Source organism: Salvia splendens, chromosome 9 (genome assembly GCF_004379255.2).
Source record: "Salvia splendens isolate huo1 chromosome 9, SspV2, whole genome shotgun sequence".
Taxonomy (NCBI): Eukaryota; Viridiplantae; Streptophyta; class Magnoliopsida; order Lamiales; family Lamiaceae; genus Salvia; species Salvia splendens.
The window spans coordinates 24,081,160-24,097,624 of NC_056040.1; the positions used below are offsets into that span (position 1 = coordinate 24,081,160).

General features: G+C 41.0%; 2 protein-coding genes across 4 annotated transcripts; both read right to left on the minus strand.

The window, feature by feature from the left end:
- Positions 1 to 6,363: 6,363 nt before the first annotated feature.
- On the minus strand, positions 6,364 to 8,199 carry LOC121749322. Its single transcript, XM_042143902.1, has one exon. The coding sequence runs from the start codon at positions 8,197 to 8,199 to the stop codon at positions 6,364 to 6,366; it is 1,836 nt and encodes a 611-aa protein (XP_041999836.1).
- Positions 8,200 to 9,431: 1,232 nt separating this feature from the next.
- Positions 9,432 to 11,196, minus strand: LOC121747569 (delta(12)-fatty-acid desaturase FAD2-like). 3 transcript variants are annotated; one of them, XM_042141637.1, is made up of 2 exons: positions 11,176 to 11,196; positions 9,432 to 10,856 (listed from the first exon to the last, which is right to left on the minus strand). In XM_042141637.1, exon 2 carries the CDS (start codon positions 10,843 to 10,845, stop codon positions 9,694 to 9,696), a length of 1,152 nt encoding a protein of 383 aa, XP_041997571.1. In that variant the 5' UTR covers positions 10,846 to 10,856; positions 11,176 to 11,196; the 3' UTR covers positions 9,432 to 9,693. The 3 variants fall into 3 exon arrangements, with proteins under 3 accessions (XP_041997571.1, XP_041997570.1, XP_041997569.1); XM_042141636.1 differs by lacking the exon at positions 11,176 to 11,196 and adding an exon at positions 11,073 to 11,171; XM_042141635.1 differs by lacking the exon at positions 11,176 to 11,196 and adding an exon at positions 10,957 to 11,165.
- Positions 11,197 to 16,465: the final 5,269 nt, after the last annotated feature.

Consider the following 16,465-nt stretch of genomic DNA (forward strand, 5'->3'; position numbering starts at 1 on the left):
TTTCTCCTAATTCGGCGTTTGCACTTATAAGTACAGATCTCAACTTTTAACATATAGTTTAATTAATTTGGCCGACCATTGCAAATTTGCAAATAAACGAAGTTGATTTAACATTGTTGTGATATACTAGTAATAACAGTCTGAGTTTCTATAGAATGGAACACTTTTTTCTTAAGTTGGATTTCAATGGTTGAGTAATTTCTACTTTGGATGTGAACTCACTCAATCTCGATCAATGTTTTAAAAACCGGACCGGCAAGCGAACCGGCGACGTTACTGGTTCACGGTTCAACCGGTCCAACCGGTCGAACCACCGGTCTAACCGTTTTACTGTTGCAAATATATATAAAAATATATTAAATTTAGTAAATGATTTACAATTAATAATATATAACAAAACATTAAACCTTATAGATAATTAGTGATGTATAAATATAAATAATATTAAAATTTAGTAAATATATTCAGATATATATATTTAATATTAGTTAGTCTAGATAAAAAATTTAATATTTCATGTATTAAAATAGATAATGTTTATATTAATTTAAGAAAATTTATTTCGTAAAATAATATATAATTAAATACGAATTAAGTACTTATTAATTAGTTTAGATAAGATTATTCATTAATGTCACTAGCTAGGGTATATAAATTAAGTATGTAATATAAAAAATTTATTTATAGTAAATAATGAATCTTATATGGCACTAATAATAATATTGGTGGTAAGTAGAGCATCATTCAAATATAAAGGATGATAATTATATATATTATAATTAACAATTATATTAAAGAATAATAAAACTAAAATGAATTATTAGTTTTTGTAGATAAAATTAATGGTTAATGTATAAAAATATTTAATGTTCAAATTGTTCAATGAGCCCATGTGGTGGAGTGGTAGAGGTCTTTTTAACTAGAAGAGAGGTCATGAGTTCAACCTCTACCAACAACAAATTTTTAAAAATTTTGAAAAAAAAATAGAAAACCGGTTTCCGGTTCACGGTCCAACCGGTCCGACCGGCCGGTTCCACCGGTTCACGGCGGTTCAATGCAGTAGTGGTTTAAAAGGGTGAACCGGACCGGACTACCTACCGGTTCGCGGTCCGACCGGTCGAACCGGCCGGTCCGGTCCGGTTTTTAAAACATTGATCTCGATAAAGTGACCAAGAATGCTTTTTAAAGTAGTACCCCGCATGTCCCATAAAAATAGATACATTTTTCTTTTCCATGTCTCATAAAAATAGCTCATTTCCATTTATGGAAAATTCTACCCTACTCCGTACAAATTTAACATCAATTTATATACAACTTATATCAATATGACTCGCCATTAAATACTAATAATAGTGTGAGTCTCACTATCCACAAATGCTATTTTAACTACCCTTATCCTCATTTCTTTTATTTTACCAATTATACATTAATTCTCGTACCGTTTGAAAAGTTTCTAAATTTATGAGACGAAAGGAGTATATGAATTTGAAACAATTTTAATTCATCTTATAGCCTCATACTAATTTAAAAGGATTAATGAAAAAGACATAGCATCTATATCTATTCTAGCCGGCCAAAGATACTGATATTTGAAATAATTAGGATCTGGATGGAGAGAATGAGAGCCGTTGGATGAGCACGTTGGTGTCAGAAGATCTGCGTCAGAAAATCATTAACGGCGTCATTTCGAACACGAAACTCGTGTGCCGGCTGGGCTGGCCCACATTGGAGCCCGCACGAACGGCTCTGCGCTGAACTGTTTCAACGCGCCATTTCTGAGCGCAGATTAAGCTGGATTCTTCTGCCTTTAGCTAACGTGCACCATTTCTTCTGTTTTTTTTTTCATTTTTCTAATTAAAGGAGCACACGATTTTACAACTCATACTCCACTATTCCTTTCTTCCTTCTATTCTATGTTTGGCATGGCAGCCACCCTTTTCTTTCTTTTTTCTAGAGGAAAATTTTGCAGTTATTAGTTGGAATTGATGCTTCCATCATAAGAGAAAAATTTTACGTAGTGTAAGTAATTAAGAGAAATCTATTCTCGACTAGTGTGAGTAATTAAGAGGTATTCTAATTTTTTTAATAAGGTAAATTGCCAAATAAATCATGAGGAATAGTCCAATTTTATCTTAGTCTCTTAATTTTCAATACTGGTGAATGATAAGTTATTTCATACGTCGTTTTTTCGATGAAACCCACAATAATATGGCAATCTGATTTTATAGTTATCCCACCATTGTTTCTAGCTAAGCCAAACAATGTTGTTATGTGCTACCGCTTTTTTATCAATGTAGATAATCTGGTTGTCAAATCATCGCGAGCAGGGGGCGGAGCCAGGAATTCTATTCAATATTGACAAAAATAAACTTTTAGAAGTTTGAGCTGGGATATTTATAAAGAAAATTGAAAAAATTTAAAAATTAAATAACAAATTATAATAAATAAAATATACGGAGTATTAAGGAGAGACAATTGCCCCCCTCCAAGTAGATTCGTCCTTGATTGCGGGTTTTAATGGAAAATTGGCGAATGAGATCAAATTCTGAAGCTTGGTGATTTATCATTCCAATTTTGAAAAGTATGAGACAAACTAGAATTGGATTATTCTTCATGATTTATTTATGATTTATTTGACAATTTATAATTTAGACGATGAAGCATTAATATACTTCACACATAAATACTCCCTCTGTCCCATCTCAAGTACTGATTGACTGCTTTTCGGCACGTGTTTGGCGAAAATGATAATAAATAGTTAAAGTGGAAAGAAAGTAAGAGAGTGATGTAGATACTGACTCTCTTCTATATTATTCTCTCTCTTACTTTACAATCTCTCCACTTTAACTATTTATTATCGTCTTCGCAAAACAACATCCAAAAAGAAATCAATCACTTGAGCTAGGACGGAGGGAGTAATAATATCTCCGTTCCACAAGAATATGCACTCTTTTCTTAGTTCGTCCCACAAGAATATGCACTTTCTAAATTTGAAATTTTTTTTCTCTCTAATAAGGTTGGACTCATTCTCCCATAACAATACTTTAGTTACTTTTTTTTTCTACTTCTCTCTTACTTACCAATTATATATTAAAACTTGTGTCCAACTAAAATTACATATTCTTGTAGAACGGAGGAGTAGTATTACATCAATAAGCTAGCTATACCCCCTTCTTTTATAGGTTTCGAGCCTACTAATCCTCAAAGTGGGACGACTCTTGATTTGATAGACTATCCAAGGATTTGAAAATAGATTTAGGAGTATCAAAATAAAAATACACGCACTGGTTATGAATATCACATATTCTTAGTTCGGTTGGTGAAAATGTGGCCATGTATTTGTACGGTGGTATGTTAAGGATTTACTCCTCAACGATTGATTCCACGTCGAACTTCGCGGGTGCCTTGCCCGTCGATCAGATTCGTCGTCAGAAAACAATAGGTTTTCTTGTGTGTGAGGCGCAAGAAAGAAAAGAACAGAGAGAGAGATAGCGTGAGATTATTTTATTTCTTAAGGTGGGAAATAAAATACACACATATTTATACTAAGGACCCTAGGGTTGATTCGACCTACGATCCGGGAAAGAATCAACGAAGAAAACCCGGAAAGGAGCTTAACGTTCGCTCAACGAATAATTAAAGAAAAAAGAATATTCTAAACTATTACATTATTTAAATGACTTCAAAGAAATAAATAAAGACTTAAAGAAATAATTAAAGCCTTCGTCTTCACCCAGGCACGAAGTCTCCATAACGCGACGGCCTCTTCACGACCCGTCTCTCCGACCTAGCTCGACGCGTCTGCTCTGGCTGCTGCACCTCCGCCGATACGCTAGTGTCAGCGTCGAGTTCTACTTCCGGATGCACTTCCTGTTCCTTCAGCCTAGCCGACGGAGGACCCGTAACAACTCCCCCCCCCCTAGACCGCTCCTTGTCCTCAAGGAGAGCTGGAAATTTCTTGCGCACCAAATCCGCCGGCTCCCTCGTCGGGTTCTCCCCCGAGTCGTCTGACCATACCAGCTGAACTTCCTCCACAGCTGCCCCATCATGCCAGACCGTCCGTCGATCCAATATCTGGATAGGATATGACACCGGTTTGCCCCTCGCAAAACGTTCTGGCAACGCCGTAGTAACCCAATTAGTGTTCTCCACAAAAGGCTTCAACAATCCCACGTGAAACACATTATGCACGCGGCTCCCTTCCGGTAATTGCAATCGGTAAGCCACCTGCCCAATTCTCTCAAGCACCTAAAAAGGCCCATAGAAACGCCGAGACAACTTCGACGACAAGGGCTTCGCCACAGAATATTGCCTATATTGCTGCAACTTGAGGAGGACTCTGTCTCCCACCGAGAACTCCAACTCACGACGATGCTTATTAACCGTCCTCCGTATCCGTTGCTGGGCCCGCTCCAAATTGTCACGGAGCAGCCGAATAGTCTCCCCACGTTGACGAATCAAGGCTGCCACATCAGGGGGAGTCGACAACGAAGGGGGCGCCGCGATCAGCGGTGGCGGTTCTCGCCCATACAACGCCTCAAATGGCGAGATCCCAAGACCCTCATGGTGGAAGCAATTCAAGGCGAGCTCCGCCAAAGGTAAAAAATTAGCCCATTTAGTCGGCCTATCCGCTGTGAACGCCCGCAAATATTGCTCAAGACCGCGGTTACGGACCTCCATCTGGCCATCCGTCTGCGGGTGATAAGCGGTGGAGAAATGTAGCTTAGTACCACTTAACCGCAACATTTCCTCCCATACATCGTTTAAGAAAACCGGATCCCTATCCGATACCAAGGTTTTTGGAAAGCCATGGTGTTTCACCACCGTCTCAATAAATAAGTTCGCAATCTTCAAAGCATTGTAGTGAACCGGCAGCAAGGCGAAATGCGCATATTTGGACAAACGATCCACCGCCACCATTACACCTGTGAATCCTCGAGAGGACGGTAGACTCGTTATGAAATCCATCGAAACGTCCTCCCACACTTGGGAGGGAATAGACAGTGGCTGCAACAGCCCCGCTGGCTTTTGGGTCGAGTATTTGGTCGTCTGACAAACATAGCAAGACTCGACAAAATTCTGAACCTCCTTCCTCATTCCCTTCCAGTAAAACGACGCAGCTAAGCGCCGAAATGTCCTCTCCAACCCTGGATGGCCTGCCGCGGGGGACGAGTGATGCTCATACAAGAGTGCCGCCTTCGCCTCCGAATCCTTGCTCACATAGACTCGCATTTTATAGTATAATAACCCGTCCACCAAGGACACCGCCGGGTCGGCCTTCCCGTGCTGCAGCGCCGCTTGTAATTCAATCAAATCAGGAGTGGAATTTGTCTCGAGCTTCAACAACTCCCATACGTTCGGAACAGGGTGGGCAGTCGCCATCAGTGCTAGGCCCGCTTCCTCAACTGCCTTCGCGGACTCTTCCGCCTTACCCGCCGCCGATCCGCTGTCCGGCTGCTCGATCATCACCCCCCCGTCCGACACCTCCATGTCTCGTCTCGAAAGTGCATCAGCCGCCTTATTTGAGGCTCCTGTTTTATATTCGATGCGGAACTTATAACCCATCAGTTTTCGTGCATAGAACTGTTGGTCCGGTGTCTGAATGATCTGTTGTAACAATTCCTTAAGGCTCTTCTGATCACTGCGGATGATGAATTCACGGCCCAGTAAATACTGTCGCCATTTCTGCACTGCTTCGACAATTGCGTACAGCTCTTTATGGTAGGTAGACGACACTCGTCGCCTCGGACCTAATTTCTTACTAAAGAATGCCAACGGATGGCCATCTTGGAGTAACACAGCCCCAATTCCAAAGTCCGACGCGTCTGTCTCAAGATAAAAAGTCCAGCTAAAGTCCGGGAGGCGGAGAGTCGGAGCCGACGTCATCGCCCGCTTTAAGGCGTTGAAGCTTTCGGACGCGGCGGCTGACCATGCGAAGCTATCCTTCTTCAATAGTTCTATCAGTGGGTCAGCGATGGAAGCATAGTGCTCGATAAACCGTCGATAGTACCCTGTGATACCCAGGAAGCCGCGTAGCTGTTTCACGGATGAGGGCACCGGCCAAGCCACCATAGCCTCAATCTTCGTCGAGTCTGCCTTCAAGCGGCCGTATGAAATGAAGTGACCCAAATATTCTACCGTCGAACACGCAAAGGTGCACTTTGACAGTTTCACGAAGAAGTGGTGGGCCTTGAGGATCGATAACACTTCGTGAATGTGCTGGATGTGTGACATGAACGTCGGGCTGTAGATGAGGATGTCATCGAAGAACACTATCTCCCACTGCCGCAGGGCAGGCCTGAAGATGGAGTTCATAGCTGCCTGAAATGTCGAGGGCGCGTTCGTCAGGCCAAACGGCATAACCTAGAACTCAAAGTGCCCGTCATGAGTCCTAAACGCAGTCTTGAATATGTCTTCCTCGGTCATTCGAATCTGGTGATACCCCGAACGTAAGTCCAACTTTGTGAAGAATCGTGCCGCGCCCAGCTCGTCGAACAATTCATCTATCGTCGGAATCGGGAAATGATCCGGGACGGTGACCGCATTCAGGGCTCTGTAGTCAATACAGAAACGGAAGGAGCTGTCCTTCTTTCTGATGAGTAGTACCGGCGACGAGAACGGACTCTGACTCGGTCGAATGATGCCTGATTCCAACATCTCTTTCACCTGCTTCTCGATCTCATTCTTCTGGAAGTAGGGGTATCTGTACGGCCGTGCGTTTACCGGTTTCGCATTCGACAATAGGTGGATCTTGTGGTCGAATTGCCGAATAGGGGGAACTCCCGACGGAAGCCCAAAAACTTCCTTGTGGGATTCAAGCACGCTACGGATCTCGTCTGGCAGCTCAGGCGGAAATACCAACGCCTCTACCGCCGACCCCTCTCGGGGACCTTCTGCCGGCAGTTGGACCAATTCAAACAACTCCGTTTGACCCAGCAGAGGGAGGAGGGATGCAAATGTTTTCAGCGACACCTCCTCTGCTGACGGCGGAACGAGCTTAAGGCAGACGTGTCGCCCATTCCGCAAGAATTCCAACGTCCCCTCGATATAATCGCTGGTCACTCTGCGCATCTGTTTAAGCCAAATCTTTCCCAATATCACCTCGGGACCATGCACATGAAGAATGTGTAAGTCAACCAGAAAAATATGCTTTTGAATTACCACCCGAGTTTGTACGGACGCATGAGTGCAAAGTAATGACGCATCGTTACCGACGTACACGCGAAAAGGTCGGATCTGCTGCAGTGGTAAAGCTAATTTTTCCGCCACCGTAGGATGCAAGAAGTTGTGGGAGCTCCCCGTATCCACTAGAATGCGCAGAGATAAGTCGCCGATCACCCCTCTCAGTTCAATATCCTCCTCTCGCTGTCTGCCATCAAGGGCGTAAATGTGGGACAGATCCGCGGAGATAACCGGCGTCTCTCCCTGCCCATCCTGATCATCGTCATCCTCATCCGAGTCCATATCAGCTCCTATGTTAACCAGAAACCTGCCCCGACAAGAGTGGCTCGCAACCCACTTCTCCGGGCACCACCAACAAAGCCCCAGCTTAGAGCGCTCCGCACACTCCGCTGCCGTCAACCGCACCACCGGCATCTTGGAGTATTCCTGCCCCTTCGATTGGGCTGGACGATTCAGAGGTTGCACCAGCAACGCCAGCTGCTGTTGCTGGGTTGTGAACTGCCGCTGGTCGCGGTTCTGCCAGGCCCGGCGCTGCCCCCCTGCTGGTGCCGTCGGCCGCTCCACCGTTGCGTCATATTCAGTTGCCAAAGCCATTGCCGCCGCCACGGAGGGCGGGTTCTGGTGTTTAACCTGGTTCTTCACCGGCTGCTGAAGGCCCTCCACGTAGATAGGCAGCAAAATATATTCCGGAAACCCACGTACACGATTGAGCATCGTCTCAAACGCCGTGTGGTACTCAGCCAGCGATCCCGACTGGCACAACTTCGCAATGAGGCCAATGAAATTCTGAAAATACTGGGGGTCGAAACGCCGACGCACATCCTCCAAAAATTCCTTCCATTGGGCATGCGGGTTGTTTGCGCGATAGTTGAAGACCCATTCCGAAGCGGGCGGATCGAACAACATCACCACATAATGCAATCTGTGGTCCTCTGACATCAATAAGTGTTCAAAATAATACTGGACCCGTGCAATCCAATTAGCCGCATCAGTACCATCAAATCGCGGCTGTTGCATCTTAAATTGTAGAGGATGATCAAACTGCTGGCCCCCGTTCTGTCTAACCGCGGGATTGTCCCAACTCGTCGGTTGGGGCAGAAGTTGCTCCCTCGAATCTCGTACAAGGAGGGTCCCACGCTGATCCTCGACTCCCAAATGGGCCCGCCCCGGGCGACGTCCTCAAACTATGGTTTGTTAGATGCGGAAAACCCTGAAAGCCTCGTCCCGGCGGCTCCCCCAACAACGAACGCGATGGCCCCGTTGACAACACACCCGTGGCCTGCGTATAGATCGGAAACGGCGGCTGCCCACTCGACGGCGGTTCAGGATCCGGCCGCTGTGGGTGAACCCTAGTTGGCGCGCCGCGCTCCGCGGCCTCCATACGCGCCTCCATCCGCGCCAGAGACGCCAGCATGTGCTCCATCGCGATGGCAGTAGCGTCCAACGGTGTGGTAGACGTAGGCAGTGGCTCTAGGCCGCGGATTGATAGTGGTTCCATGCGACCAGAGTGTGGCATGCTTCCGATGAGTACAAGGATGAAAGCACCACTTGTTAAGGATTTACTCCTCAACGATTGATTCCACGTCGAACTTCGCGGGTGCCTTGCCCGTCGATCAGATTCGTCGTCGGAAAACAATAGGTTTTTTTGTGCGTGAGGCGCAAGAAAGAAAAGAACAGAGAGAGAGAGATAGCGTGAGATTATTTTATTTCTTAAGGTGGGAAATAAAATACACACATATTTATACTAAGGACCCTAGGGTTGATTCGACCTACGATCCGGGAAAGAATCAACGAAGAAAACCCGGAAAGGAGCTTAACGTTCTCTCAACGAATAATTAACGAAAAAAGAATATTCTAAACTATTACATTATTTAAATGACTTCAAAGAAATAAATAAAGACTCAAAGAAATAATTAAAGCCTTCGTCTTCACCCAGGCACGAAGTCTCCATAACGCGACGGCCTCTTCACGACCCGTCTCTCCGACCTAGCTCGACGCGTCTGCTCTGGCTGCTGCACCTCCGCCGATACGCTAGTGTCGGCGTCGAGTTCTACTTCCGGATGCACTTCCCGTTCCTTCAGCCTAGCCGACGGAGGACCCGTAACGTGGTAGCAGTGAAAGGTGGGTATGATTTCTAAAAGAAATCTGTACATATCTATATACGCTCCTTCTCTTGGTAAACATAATTCAGGAACAAATTTCGTTAAAAACAAAGCTCTGTAACTAGTAAACAAAAATATGAGCTAGAGTTTAATCAAAATTAGTACTGCTATTATACAAATTACTATACTATAATTATTAATTAAAAAAAACACAAATAGTTCTTACACGGTCTTATTCCCATCCAACATGAACCAAGACTTGTTAGAACACCACAGTTCTAACTGAGCCTTACTCACTAAGACAAGCAACCAACATAACCTAGACTTTAGCCAAATAAAACAAAGCAGATTCTCCTACAACAAACACAGCCCAGAAACTGCATTTCCTACATTAACACTCCCCACAACTCTAAAGCTTGTTATTGTACCAGAACACACCTTTGTTCTCTTCACCTTCATCGGGCTCAACGTAGATGCATTCCTTCACCTCTCTAAACATGGCCTTAAAAACTGGAGTCTCGTCCAACTGGTAGTACTTTCCTAGGATTGGTCTGATAGCCTTTGTTGCCTCCATCGCATGGTAGTGCGGTATGGTCGAGAACAGATGGTGTGCGACATGGGTATCTGTTATGCTATGGAAGATGGTGTTGAGAATGCCATAATCTCTGTCGACTGTGGCCAGGGCGCCACGCAGCCAATCCCACTCTGACGAGTCGTAGTGGGGGAGGGCAGGGTGGGTGTGCTGCAAGAAAGTGATCAAGACGAGGAACCCATTGACCACGAGCAGTGGGCCACCATAGACACACAGAACCCACGCCAGTCCTTTAGCTACAGACATACGGTACAGCCCATAGAAGACAGCAAGAATGCCTGCATCAGAGATGAATATCTGCACGCGCTCCCGATCAGAGTAGATCGGGCTGTTTGGGTCAAAGTGGCATGCGAAGCGGTCGTAAGGCCTTCCAGAGAAGTTGAACATAAGGTATAGAGGCCAGCCTAAAGTGAGCTGGACGATGAGGGTGATGACTCTGCCGGGTGGGTTGTTCATGTACTTGGCAGTCCAGTTGACCCCTGACTTGACCTTGGGGACAAACACCTCGTCCCGCTCAAGTGAGCCGGTGTTTGAGTGGTGGCGGCGGTGGCTGTATTTCCAAGAGAAGTACGGCACGAGGAGAAATGAGTGCAGGATTAGACCAACAGTGTCATCTAGCCATTGGTAATCACTGAAGGCATGGTGGCCACATTCGTGGGCAAGGACCCAAACACCGTTTAGGATACAACCTTGGCATATCCCATAGAGAGTCCAGGCTAGGTAGGAGAGAGGCTGGGGGAGCTGTTGGATGTAGTTTGTGGCGACAGAGTAAAACAGAGAGGCAATGATAAGGTCATACACGACGTAGGAAAATGAACGAGGAATAGATCGCTTGAAACAATGGGGTGGAATAGCTTTCTTGATCTCGCCAAGTGTAAATGGAGGCTTTGCGTGCGGAACTCGTTGGACGACATCAGACTTTGCCTTCTTATCGGCAGGGGGTACAGACATACGCCCTCCAGCACCCATTGTTCAGCGACCTGCAAAATTATGTGTTAGTAACTTCCAATGAAGCTGCAGATATGAAACAACTATATAATGTGGTCTGGCAAAAAATTCATGTTTCTATTGAATCAGCACCCTGACAAATGTTTTGCTCTCAAGATTTTAACATGGGTACAATATTTAATCAATATTGGGACAAAGAAAGATTTATAGCAGGGGTGAGCAAGAATTAAGCATGCTCGAAAACTGACAAAGAGTTACTCCGTAATCCCTTAATTCCTCAAGAGAGTAACTTCCAGATTAAGGAAGTACTACAGCTTAAGAAATACACTTAGATCGGCATTGCTTAGATACCTACACAAAAGTCTAGCTTAGGAGTTACTTAAGTCATCCCTTCTTAAACACCTACAAATAGCCAGTAAGGTGAACCAATACGAAAAGATAAATTACCAGTTTAATTATGTTATACGTTTCACTCATGCAAGATATTTTAAGAAAGGAAGTCTATACATTTCTTTGACCATGATTAAAATAATAATAAAAACCTATGATGCGGCTAGGGAGGTCAATTTAGCTCGTAACCCGTGGGCTGGCCCGAATAGCCCGCCAAATTTATAGGGTTAGGGGCCTGATAAAATTACAGCCCGATTAGCCCGCACCCGATTAACCCGCAACCCGTTAGGGCCAGACCCGAAAACCCGATGGGCTAGCCCGGAAACCCGATAAAATTTCTGTTGTTCTATTTATTTGACTCTAATTCGACATTTTATTGATTATTTTATAAAATAGATTACTGAAAAAATAACTTTCCATTTTATATATTAAATATATAAACTATATATTAAGTTTTTATTAATATAATAATTGATAAATGAATTAGAAACTTCAAATTCACTAAAAAAATATATTTAAATTTCTAAACATGCTTTAAAATTTCTTGATGTTTATGTTTTATTTTGCATAAATCTCAAATATTAGTATTTGATCATATTTATGTTTGAGTTTAAGCATATATCTCAAATTTATCATAATTAAATATTTTACATTTTATAAATATAACTAATTTTCACCATTATTTATTGGATTGATCGCATGTTAATTTTATCGGTAGCAACCCGAGCTTTTAGGGTTATGGTTGAACTTTTATATCCCGAAAAAATCACAACCCAATTAGCCCGCACCCGATTGACCCGCAACCCGAATAAGGTTGGCCCGAAACCCAGTGGACTGTGACATCCCTAGATGTGGCCACTAGAAACTGCGGGGAAGGTGAAATTCAAAGGTGCGGCTTAAGCTAAGTATAGAAATGAAAAAATTGTGTGTGCATGGATTAAGCCCAATTATTGTACAACACCAAGCTCATTAGACAACTGTTAATTTTTATTTGTGGCCCCGGAGATATTCAGACTTAATAACAGAAACCACAGCTGTCGATTAGATTTCGGCGTAATAAAGCATTGAATCTTTTATTTTCCATTAAAAACGATGCAAGCAATTACATCAAAAGGGTCATTATTTAAATACGCCGATACTTGCTAGGGAAAACCATTTTATGGACAATTGACAAAGCAAAGCAAGTTGGCCATAGTCATAGAAGTGAATATTACAGAATATTTTTTTATGTAAAAAAATATTAAATGAAAAATATATATAGAAAATTAACTAAAAAACCGAAAGGCTGAAAGTAGACATGGCCACTAAGCAAAATTTTGTCCAGTCTTCTAACTGCCCATGTAAAAAGTTGAGGCTCTAATAAAAACCTTCCAACTACCAAACAAGGATTCATAGTCTCTAAAACGAAAGATATTCTATCTCAAGCTAAAAATGAAAGATGGAAATGAGACAGACTGCCTAAAACGCACATATTCTATCTCATTAGGAAATCAAGACAATAGATGAATTGCACTACCCCATTAATAGAATGCTATGATTATTATTTTTGTGCCAATTAAATTAATAAGATATTAAAGGCGACCTGAGCACATGAAAAAGAGAACGCGACAATAATGTCTCTCTTTATGAAGAGCATGCACAAAGGTGGACGCCGGCCCCTCGTCCGTCCGCGCCGCTGGCACAGCGCTGCTCGATGCCAGCGAGCAGGCGACGTGGCGGCACGCGATTGGGCTACGGCATAGCCGTTGCCTTTGAATTTTTTTTATTTAAAATTCGTTATTTAATTTTTAAAAATGATAAAAAAATATTTTTCAAATCACAAAATATGGCCGTTTTTTTGCCAGTTTTCTGAATTTTTTTTCCCCCAAATCATCTATAAATACACACATTCATCATCCATTTATCACTTCAAATCATCTCCCATTCATCTCTCATTCATAATTCTCATACAAACTATCAACACATTCATCTCTCACTCAAAACCTCCAATGGATATCGCCGACATCATGTTCACGTGTATTATCGTACACAACATGATTATAGCCGACGAAGGACCGAGGGCGGCTAGCTTGTACGACGAGGTTGAAGCCGAAAGCTCAACCACGAGGTCTCCCCCACGCCGAGGTGCGCATACGACGGTTGGCCAGAGGATCGAGACAAGGCACACAATGCGCGATACCCGAACCCACATACAAGAAGACTTAATCAAACACATGTGGGCGAAATTCGGCAACGAGTAGTGGTTTTTTTAATTTTAGGATTTTAATTATGTAATTTTTAATTTTTAGGATTTTAATTATGTCTTTTTAAATTTATTTGTAATTTGTAATGTTATTTCGGTTTTTTAATGAATTTTCATATTATGGAAATGTTTTTGTTTAATTGAATTTTAAATTGAATTGTGCCCGTTCTTGCGGAAGAGCACAGTTGTGGGTGTTGTGCTCTTGCCAGAGAGCAGGCAGGAATAGTGGCGCCGGGCCCACAACCGTGCTCGCTGGCAAGAGCACGATCGTGAATGCTCTAGGTGTTAAATATTTGACACTGCACCAACCAAAACTATTAATCGATTCACACGTGAATGCTCTAGGTGTTAAATATTTGACACTGCACCAACCAAAACTATTAATCGATTCACACGTGATTTACTCCACTTTTTAAATGTCAGATTTTTTGGTAAAATACTAAAAAATCTGAGAAAATCTGGAGGTGCTATAAAAAATAATACTAAAAGCAAATCTTATTCAGGATGAGAAGATCTGGAGGTGCAATGGCATTGGAATATATTTGACGATTATAAAAGAGTGAATCGTAAATGGTCTCTGAACTATGCCTTTTGCACACCAATGATCCCTGAACTTTAAAAATATCGTGGGTAGTCTCTGAATTAAGGTGTAATCACATTTATGGTACTTTTTCATTATTCATCATAATTTTACACCCAAAATGCCCCCAAGGCATGAAGGGCATTTTGGGACTTTCATATCTAGGTATTGAATTTGATACTCCCTCCGTCCCGGGCTACTCGCTCATTTCCTTTTCGGCTCGGAGATTAAGGAATGAGTGTATAGGAAAGTCAAAAATGACGGCTGTAGGTGAAATTTTTACTAAAAATAGAAAGAGTGCAAGTAACTTGGGACGCCCAAAAAGGAAATAAGTGCGAGTAGTGCGGGACGGAGGGAGTATTTTCTTTATCTAGTACTAAATATGATATTTTCTTATAGTTTGAGTACCTAAAATGATATTATTCACTTCAAGTACCTAAAATGATATTATTCACTTCACTTTTTCAACATTTCTTCTTTCTCTCTTTCTCTAAAAAAAAAAAAAAAAAATAGTACTATGAAATTATTAAATATATTAATTATAAAAATCAAAATTATAAATTTAATTATAAAATAATTTTCACAAAATTTAATTTTGATTGTGATTTGATTATTTTTTTAATATTAAAAATTAATTTTTTTAATTAAAACTAAGCATTAATTTTTGATGATATATTCTCTTGATCTATTATAAGTTTTGATGATATATTCTCTTAATTAATTTTTTAAATTAAACTAAGCATTAATTTTCGAAAAAATTAAGAATTTTTGCAAAATTAATTTTTAGGAAGTAAAAAATTAATAAGCTTACTTGCATGTAAAATGTGTTGAAGTCGTTGTAGCCATCCCTACATACATGGTAAAAGAAAATTTTGACGCTTGAGTACGAATGCATATACAAGGCTCATCAATCAACAAGGTTATTAAGTTATGACTATATCTCAATTCTCATGGTCAAAAAACAGTTACAATCATAGATTCTTGGCCAAAAATAAAACTTCCATAATTTCCCAAAACATCAAATACTTTGTGAATTACAAGAGTTTTCACTCCACACCCAACTGACAACAATCAATCTTCATGTGAGTGAACAATAATAGATCAAGAGAATATATCATCAAAAATTAAGAATTTTTCGAAAATTAATGCTTAGTTTTAATTAAAAAAATTATTTTTTAATATTAAAAAAATAATCAAATCACAATCAAAATTAAATTTTGCGAAAATTATTTTATAATTTTTATAATTAATAAATTTAATAATTTCATAGTACTAATTTTTATTTTTATTTTTAGAGAAAGAGAGAAAGAAGAAATGTTGAAAAAGTGAAGTGAATAATATCATTTTAGGTACTTGAAGTGAATAATATCATTTTAAGTAATCAAACTATAAGAAAATATCTAGTACTAGATAAAGAAAATATCAAATTCAATACCTAGATATGAAAGTCCCAAAATGCCTTCATGCCTTGAGGGCATTTTTGGTGTAAAATTATGATGAATAGTGAAAAAGTACCATAAATGTGATTACACCTTAGTTTAAGGACTACCCACGATATTTTTAAAGTTCAGGGACCATAGGTGTGCAAAAGGCATAGTTCAGGGACCATTTGCGTAGTTCACTCGTTATAAAAAATCACAGATGGCGATTCATCTCTGTCCTTCATCCTAGAAGGAGAAAATGATTAAAAAGTAAAATCAGAAAAAACTTGATTGAGTACGAAACCGTTAAAATGAGTTCATCCAGCCCCAAACAGTAGACTATAGATCCAAAAACCAAACCACATTCGACAATTTTAACAAACACTTGAGAGTCAAATCCATTATTCCAGATTGAGCATGTAGAAACCGAAGAAAGTTGCGTTAAATTTCACACGATCAGATACACAGCCAATCCAGATCTATTCACGTATCTCACCGAAACAAAATCACATGCACTCAAATTCAGCTAAAAATAGGAGGCGAACAGCAGAAATGAGAAGAAGATCTACGCGCATTTCCCCAATCCGCCAAAAAAAAAGAGGCATCGAAAGGCATTGCAATGAAACGAGGAGGAAAAAGATGCATTAATTTCCAAATGTCAATGTCTATATTTTCTTTTCTTATGGTATAACGATATGACTTGGAGTGCATCTTCCCATTTTACAACAATATATGGAAATTTCATAATGTAAATTAAAGAAGGAATATTTTTTTATGCCCACGAACTTTATCAAGATATCAATTTTAGTCCATAACAATTGAAATTTTCTGAGATCCATTAACTTCGATGTGATATTATTTAAACCATATTTTCACTGTATCAAATTTTTTTGGATGAAAATACTCTCAAGTCTATGAACGTTTAAATCTTGAACAGACCCATTTGACATTCCTAGTAAGAATAAACAATGTCAATTTAAGATTGATAAAATATATCATATTATACTA

Coding starts and splice junctions, on each gene's coding strand:
- LOC121749322 (XM_042143902.1), bottom strand. CDS start 8,199: ATGCAACAGCCGCGATTTGATGGTACTGATGCGGCTAATTGGATTGCA.
- LOC121747569 (XM_042141637.1), bottom strand. CDS start 10,845: ATGGGTGCTGGAGGGCGTATGTCTGTACCCCCTGCCGATAAGAAGGCA.